The 8,182-nt window shown below is 35.7% G+C and overlaps 1 protein-coding gene across 1 annotated transcript; it reads left to right on the top strand.

Annotated features, from left to right (window-relative positions):
- The first annotated feature begins 3,001 nt into the window (after positions 1-3,001).
- On the top strand, positions 3,002-6,612 carry LOC130465560 (serine/threonine-protein phosphatase 7 long form homolog). The gene is made up of 5 exons (XM_056834368.1): positions 3,002-3,888; positions 3,986-4,073; positions 5,203-5,634; positions 5,726-6,216; positions 6,315-6,612. The coding sequence occupies exons 1-5, from the start codon at positions 3,068-3,070 to the stop codon at positions 6,610-6,612; spliced, it is 2,130 nt and encodes a 709-aa protein (XP_056690346.1). The 5' UTR covers positions 3,002-3,067.
- Positions 6,613-8,182: the final 1,570 nt, after the last annotated feature.

The following is an 8,182-nucleotide window of genomic DNA, read 5'->3' as shown; positions in this document are numbered from 1 at the left end:
TTTAATAATTCATAACCATTCTATCATGATTTTAAAACTATTAAAATCTTAAACATTCATGTTTTAATAATTAAAATCCTTATTTTAATTCAAATATATAAATCTGAAAATTAAATTATTAATTATGCAAAGTATATAATCTGAAATTCCTAACTTAATAATAAAACTATAATTTAATTCAAGAAACATGAATTAAACTAATAAAATATATTTAATTAAAACATAACTAAAACATAATTTAGTTTAGGGTTGAGAATTAACCAAAAACTAGAAGAGAGGGGAGGTGCAGGGCGGCGGGCAAGGCGGTGCGGCACCGGCACTGAACTCAACAGCTCGGCACAGGTGGCGCCGGTGGTGGCTGCGTGTGCGGAGCATGAAGCAAGAAGCAAAAAAGGGAGGGGGGTTCTTGCGTGCGTTGGAGGAGAAGGAAGAGAGAATCTGGCCAACGGACAGAGGCGCGGCAGTGATAAGGTGGTCGCTGGACTAGGCGGCCCGGCTGGCGGCGGCAGGCGGCCGTGCGGTGGTGCTGGCTGGGTAATCAGAAAACATCGAGTGAGGAGGAGAGATGAAGAATAACGAAAAAGAAAACAAAATGAAAAACGAAAAGGGAGGAGAAGGAAGGAGACTACCGGCGGTGTAGTTGGTAGACGGCGGCGGCGCTGCAAGCAGGGGAGTACACGGCAGGAACGACAGGTGGTGGTGGTGGTCGGCGTTCAGCAAAAGGAGAGGGAGAGGTTTTGCTTTTTGGGTTTTCATGTGAAGTTTCAAAGGGGAGGGTTTTGCTGTTTCTTTTGTTTCACGTGAAATTGAATTCTGGGTTGAGGATATGGGTTCTCTTGTTTTGGGCTTTGTCAATTTGGGCTAGGATTAGAATTGAGTTTGTTTGAATCCAAAACCGGTTAAGGTTGTTTTCCAAATTCAATCGAACGCGTTTTTGTAATTCGAATTCTTTTCAACGTAAAATTCTAAAATTACTTTTAATTTCATAAATCGTTAAAATATTTAAAACGTAAATAAAATAAATATACGTTAATTATATATTTATTACTAAAATTCATAAATTCTATTTAAATATAAATAATATACGTTAAAATATATTTAATAAAATTTATAAATTTACGGGGGATTACAATACAACCCACGTTAAGTAAGGAATCAATAAAAGCTACTCTAAATTAATTCACAATATCCAAAAAATGCAGGTTACTACTTTTTTAAGAAGAAACTACACACCACTGCTATGCACAATTTTAAACAAAACATTAATCTAATTGTTTGGAACATTCATCCAACGTTGGTGTTGTGGGTACCAATTATTAAAGGAAGAGATGATCGATGAACGAATTAAAACTACATATTCATACTATTTAAAAAGTGAAGAAACACGACTTTGCTAAAGGTTTACATAACTTATTTTGCACTCCACGCTAAAAAATTCTCATTGTTTAGACTTTGAAAGCTAGTGAGATTATGGTGCCCTGATTTATAATGGGAAGTAAAACAAAGGTCGGTTTTTTTGGTCAAATAGTAATATGATTACATATATTATTATTATTATTATTATTATTATTATTATTATTATTATTATTATTATTATTATTATTATTATTATTGTTGTTGTTGTTGTTGTAGTAGCGTTATAATCATTTTTTTAATATCTTTTATTTATCATATTACATAACAAAATAAAAAAAAAATATTTTCCTAGGTGGCGCTCTTTATGCTATTCCAAAGTTCATCTCTTAGATAGATATAAGATTCGAGTGTTTGATTATGGATGGAACACTCTTGTGTGTAGAGTTTTATTAGATATATTCTTTATTAGTATTTAATTAATTAAAATATGTGCATGGAACATATTTATTTATTTATTTATGTGGCACAATTTTTTTCATTTCTAAAATAGATTATAAATCTTTTTTCTCACTGGCCGAATCTAATGATTTGAAAAATATTTTTTAATTCTGAAATAAATTAGAAATATTATTTCTCATCGGCCAGAACTAATGATTTCTTATGTGGCGCTCTAAAAACTAAGAAAATGTGCCGCTTTAATCATATATACTCCATATTAGATTAGATTAATGTTTGATTTGGATAGGATTTCGTTATAGATTTGTTTTTTAAATATTTGAAGTGTTTGATTTTGAATGGAATTGTATATATTAGTAAAAATTAATTAAAATATCCATGTTTCCCTCAAAAAAAATAAAAAAAATATCCATGCAGAGTATTTATTTTAGAAAATTAAATAAATTAGAAATATTATTTTCATTGACTAGAGTATTTTATTAAATGAAGCCGATCATTTTTAACGGAATAATTTCAAAAACAAATTAAATTAAACAATTTACGACAAAAAACAAATAATCATTTATATGACACCACTCATGATTCAACAAATTAAAAAAAAAACACATTTACGAATTTACACAAAAAAAACATTTACGAATTTACAATTTACATAAAAACAATTATTTTTATTACCTATAAGTCGTTATTGTTTTTTATTTCTAGTTTTTTCTCAACCAAATAAATTTTTTCTACAGTCAATGATTTTATTTAAGTCGCGCTTAAGAGTCAGTCAAGTAAAATAGTAAATTATAATTAAGGTTACTTTTATAGGAGGTGATCCTTTTCAACTAAAGTTGAAACCGAATATTTTATTATTGGTTTTCTCTCAAGGTATGGTTTCTTAATATAATTTTTCATTAATAATAATTCTATAAGTAGGGGTGAGCAGGACCGAGTACCCGATAAGATTCTAAGGAACCGGTACCGGAACTGGTCACTACCGGTTCCTGGTTTTTGGAACCGGTCTCGGACCCGCTTGTGACCGAATCCTAGATTTTTGGAACCAGTCTCGAAACCGGTGGGAACCGGTTCCTGTTCCGGGTACCCGGTTAGTTTACACATACACTTTTCTTTATTTAATTTTTTTGCTTTGATAACATTACTTTTAACAAAAATATGACAGACTTATAAATAAATACATCCCGGCCCACGTGATACTTCGGTTTTGACGTTGCAGGCGGAGCATAGGAGTGAGGATGTTTGGGGAGGGGGTATGGACAGGCTTTTGACGTGTCGGGAGCACGTGCTTGGTTTAGGAGAGTGGGTGATACATGATCGAGTCTTGGAGTTTGTTAGATTAGCAGGGTTCTATGGTGTACATAGATTGGTTGGTGGTGGATTAGCCTTAGATAGGTCTTTGATCACAGCATTGATTGAGAGATGGAGACAGGAGACGCACACTTTTCATTTGGCTGTTGGTGAGGCTACTATTACTCTGCAGGATGTCGCTGTTTTGTTGGGGCTCAGAGTTCATGGGGCTCCTGTCACAGGGGATGGTACTGGGGTGTGGTCAGCTTTAGTCGAGGAGTTGTTAGGGATACGACCAGAGCCTGGTGATGATGGAAAACCTGTTCTCCAGGGTTCATCATTGAGGATGACTTGGTTGAGGCGACACTTCAGTCAGGGCCCCCCTGATGACGCTGCTGATATTGTTTATGAGAGGTTTAGCCGAGCATATATTCTTGCACTTATGGGGTCCATTTTGTTTGCTGATAAGAGCGGTGATGCCGTGCAGCTCGTCTACTTGCCATTGATACGCGACTTGCGTAGAGCTGGGACATACAGCTGGGGGAGTGCGACCCTTGCTTATTTGTATCGACAGATGTGTCGAGCCGCTCGTAGACGATCCCGTGACATTGGTGGTCCACTTATACTTCTGCAGTTATGGTCATGGGAGCATATTCACATTGGTCGTCCGAGGATTTCGAGAGTTCGCGATGCTCCACCTCCTGACCCAGAGCATCCTATTGAGGTCGACGATCCATCTATTCTTGGTACTCAGCATCAGCGTGGAGTGGACCCCTTAGCATGCAGGTAACTTATTTGTTTAACTACTCATTACTACTTCGATAAATCAAGTAATTTGTTAACACTTTACTTTACTAACACTTTACTTTACTTGTTTTGTTAGTTGGCTTAGGGTTCACTTTTCATGTGGCCATACAGCTAGTGGACTCTCTTTCTTTAGGGATGCACTTGACCATCAAAAGGAGACACAGGTATTTAATATCTCACCTTACTAATTACTCAAATGCTTCTTTTGTTTCAAGTTAGGTCAACTTTGGTCAATTTTTGTCAATGTAGGTGCATTAAAGTCAACTAGTTCAACTTTGGTCTAAATTGTCAATTTAAGTCAACTTTGGTCTAAATTGTCAATTTAAGTCAACTTTGGTCTAAATTGTGATTAATTCAAGTTAAAAGTATAAAATGACCTAAATTCAACTAAAATAGCATAAATTGACCTAAATTCAACTAAAATAGCCTAAATTAAATTAGTTAGGTCAACTTTGGTCAATTTAAGTCAACTTTGGTAAACTTTGGTCTAAATTGTGATTAATTCAACTAAAAAACCATAAAATGACCTAAATTCAACTAATATAGCATAAATTGACCTAAATTCAACTAAAATTGCCTAAATTCAACTAGTTAGGTCAACTTCGGTCAATTTAAGTCAACATTGGTCAACTTTGGTCTAAATTGTGGTTAATTCAACTAGTTAGGTCAACTTAGGTCAACTTAGGTCAATTAAGTCAACGAACGTCGATTTGAGCTCCCTCGATTCTACTTAGATAAAGTTATGTTAATTTAGGTTAATTTAGGTAAATTTGTGTTATTTTTGTCTTAAATAGCCTACATTCACCAAAAATTGTCTAAAAATTCCCTTAATTCACCAAAAATTGCCTAAAAAGGCTAAAATCGCATAAAATAGCTTCAATTCACCTTAATTAGCCTAAATCCACCAAACATAGCATAAAAAGGCCTAAACTAGCTTAAATTCACCTAACATAGTCTAGAATAGCTTGGATTCACCTAAAATAGGCTAAAATAGCTTAAATTCACCTAAAATGGCATATAATAGCTTAAATTCACCAAAGATTGCCTAAAAAGGCTTAAGTTCGCCTAAAATGGCCTAAAATCGCCTTAAATAGCTTCAATTCACCTTAATTAGCCTAAATCCACCAAAAATAGCCTAAATACACCTAAACACGCTTAAGTTCACCTAACATAGTCTATAATAGCTTAAAATCACACCTAAAGGCTTAAATTCACCTAGAATTGTCCAAAATAGCCTAAAATTGCTTAATTTCACCTAAAATTGCCTAAATACTCACTTTTTACTTATTGTAGATGACTTGGCAGCCATATTCAGAGACGGTACTTGGTTTACTACCCGAAATTTGTAGATGTGATAGAGATATATGGCGCTCAGTTGTACCGTTGATTTGCTTTGACATTGTTGAGTACCACTACCCAAATCGAGTGATGCGTCAGTTTGGATTGGAACAGTCAGTTCCCGTTGCGTGTGACACGAGTGTTGATCTTCATAATGTGGATCGACGGCATAAAAACAAGAAGTTTGAAGAGATGCATCGCAAATATGTGGAGGAGTGGCGTGATCGTGAGAGTCGGATTGTTCAAGGCACTCCTTTTGCCGGTCATCGTGAGAGGATGAAGGAGTATATGGATTGGTATTGTAGCATCACGAGACTCCTCATTACTCCTGTTACACGATCACCCCCCACCACTCATTATCAGCCGTCTTCCTCTGATATTATTTTGGTAAATTAATCCTTGTTCCATTTTCATGTATAATGTTTATATTCATAACTAATGTTGAATTCTAATTATTGTTTCACATTCTTTTTTGTAGTCACATGCATTGGCTGATCTTGCCTCAAGATGCACTCGAGCTGTGGATTCTGCGTTAGAGTTACCTCCCAGTTTGGCCCTTCCTCTCACTCTTGATACGTTACGCAATTTGAGTTCCTCTTGCATTGAGACCTTATCAAGAGTGGGGCAAGAACATATCCTCCAACAATATGATTTAGCCTCGTCTCAGTGTACACCCGACACCTCCACCTCACATGTTTCTCGAGGGCGTGGTTTTCGACCACCACGTGCACGCCCTCCACCACTTACTCCTCCTCTACGCCCTATAGCACTTACTTCTCCACACCCTCCACCACCACCTTCTCCACGCCCTCCACCACCACCTTCTCCACGCCCTCCACCTCTTACTCCTCCTGCATCTCCGCCAGCATCACAAGTTATTTCATCTCCTCCTTTGCAGCTTCTCACTTACCGGCGACAAAAGGGTTGCTCTCCTAGTCAACGTCCCGAGCCAATTGCCGAGGAGGATGAGTCCTCATTTTCATCGTCCGAGCATTCAAAGAAACAACGTAGAACTTAGATTTGAGCTACATTAGAAATTTTGTGTAATCTTTTGTTCTTTTTGCTAGTATTGGAACTTTTAGAACTTTTAGAAACTCATGTGTCATTATTGGAACGATTGAACTTTTGGAAATTTTTTGTTTGCACTCTTCTATTTTGTTGCATAAGTGTTATGGTTTGGTTGGTTGGTATGATTTGTGGAGGTTATTGGAGTTGGATTACAAACGTTGGAGTTGGATTATAGACGTTGTTGGAGATCTTGGATTTGTTTACAGGTTGTTGGAGTTGGACTATTTGGCAGAAGATCTCAGCCCATTTTCTGGCTGCACACTGGAAACTGCAAGTTTGGAGCAGGGGGCATTATGAACCGCTATCTGAGATAGCGGTTTGGTTTTGAACTAAACCGCTATCTCAGAATGCGGCTAAGTAGTATAAACCGCATTCTGAGATAGCGGTTTAGTTCTAAATCAAACCGCTATCTCAGATAGCGGTTTAGTGTTGAACCGGAAAAAAAAAATTAGTTTTCTCTCTCCCATGCTGACGTGGACGGTATGGTGGGAATTAACAAAAAAAGTAACGTATTTTGGGAATTAACTTATCTTTGTGCAATATTGACGGAAATCGCTCCAAAAAGTTGGGTAAAGTTAGGAAAAATTGTTTGTTACCACCTAAAAAAGTTGAAATATTGCTTTATACCACCTAAAAAACTAAAACTTTTATATTTCCACCTAAAAAAAAATATTAAAACTTGTTTTTTACCACCTGAAAAATGAAAAAGTAGATGAAACTGTTATATGGGGGGCCACAATAATGGTAATATTTATGATATTTTGTTTTTTTCTACGATTTTATGTATTACTATTTTGAAGCCCGTGCGATGGATGAGTTTCGTTTTATTTTTTATTTTATTAATTATTTTGTCTTATTATATTAGGTGGTGTTTCACTATTTCGGGGTAAATATGTATATTAGTGTTTTTTTTAATTTTAATTTTAGATTAGTGCTTGATTTTAGATTGACTTTTATTTTAGATTTATTTTAAAATGACTAGAGTGTTTGATTTTGGATAGGAGTTGTATATAGTACTCCCTCCATTCCTTTTTGTTGTACCCATAAGGAATGTTGGGGTTTTTTTAAGAAAACTGAATCTTGGGTTGTATTGGGATATGAGTAATGATTAGGTGTAAGAATAATGATTGTGTGTAAGAAAAAAAAAATTAAAGAGAGAGAAAGTATTTAATTAATTGGGGGAAAAGTAGATGTTTATTAAAGTATTGAATTAAATCAACAAACATTTCAGTCACATGGGCTAGGGGACCCAACAGAAATTACATGGACCAATCAGATTACAATGAGTCACGTTTTTTTTTGGCTGGAATATTTGCCCAAAAAACAGACTCCCAAATTTCCCTCCAAAATTTCCATGAAATTTTCCCAAAAAATTAAACATTGACTTAGTGTTTCCCTCCAAAATTTTGAGGGATTGAAAAAGTGATTTGCCTTTATAAATAGGGTCACTTTCCCCACAAAAGACCAAAATTCTGATCCAACTCATGTTCAATAAATACAAGGAGACACCAAATATTCTTCCTCAATTCAGCATTAAAGAGCAAAAAAACAGGGGACTTAATGGCTTCAGATCAAAAGGATGACGATTTCCTCGGTTTTTCTAATGATGAAGGCGACGGCATTAACTCCGATTCTGACTCGGAGGAAGGTGATGATGCTGCTGACTTGGTACAAACTTCTGAAAATACTGCTGCTAATATTGGGGACTTTGAGTTTAATGAAGATGTACCAAACAGCACTGAAGATGTACAACATGTACCAGAAGTAGAAGGGGGAGTGCAGCAGCAAAATACCAACTTTCAAGAGGTACCATATATTTTTGATTTGAACTTTCCACCACCATCAGAAAATGCATCACCTCATCATC

The sequence above is a fragment of the Spinacia oleracea genome, chromosome 1 (genome assembly GCF_020520425.1).
Source record: "Spinacia oleracea cultivar Varoflay chromosome 1, BTI_SOV_V1, whole genome shotgun sequence".
NCBI lineage: Eukaryota > Viridiplantae > Streptophyta > Magnoliopsida > Caryophyllales > Amaranthaceae > Spinacia > Spinacia oleracea.
This window is presented reverse-complemented; position numbering and strand designations above follow the sequence as displayed.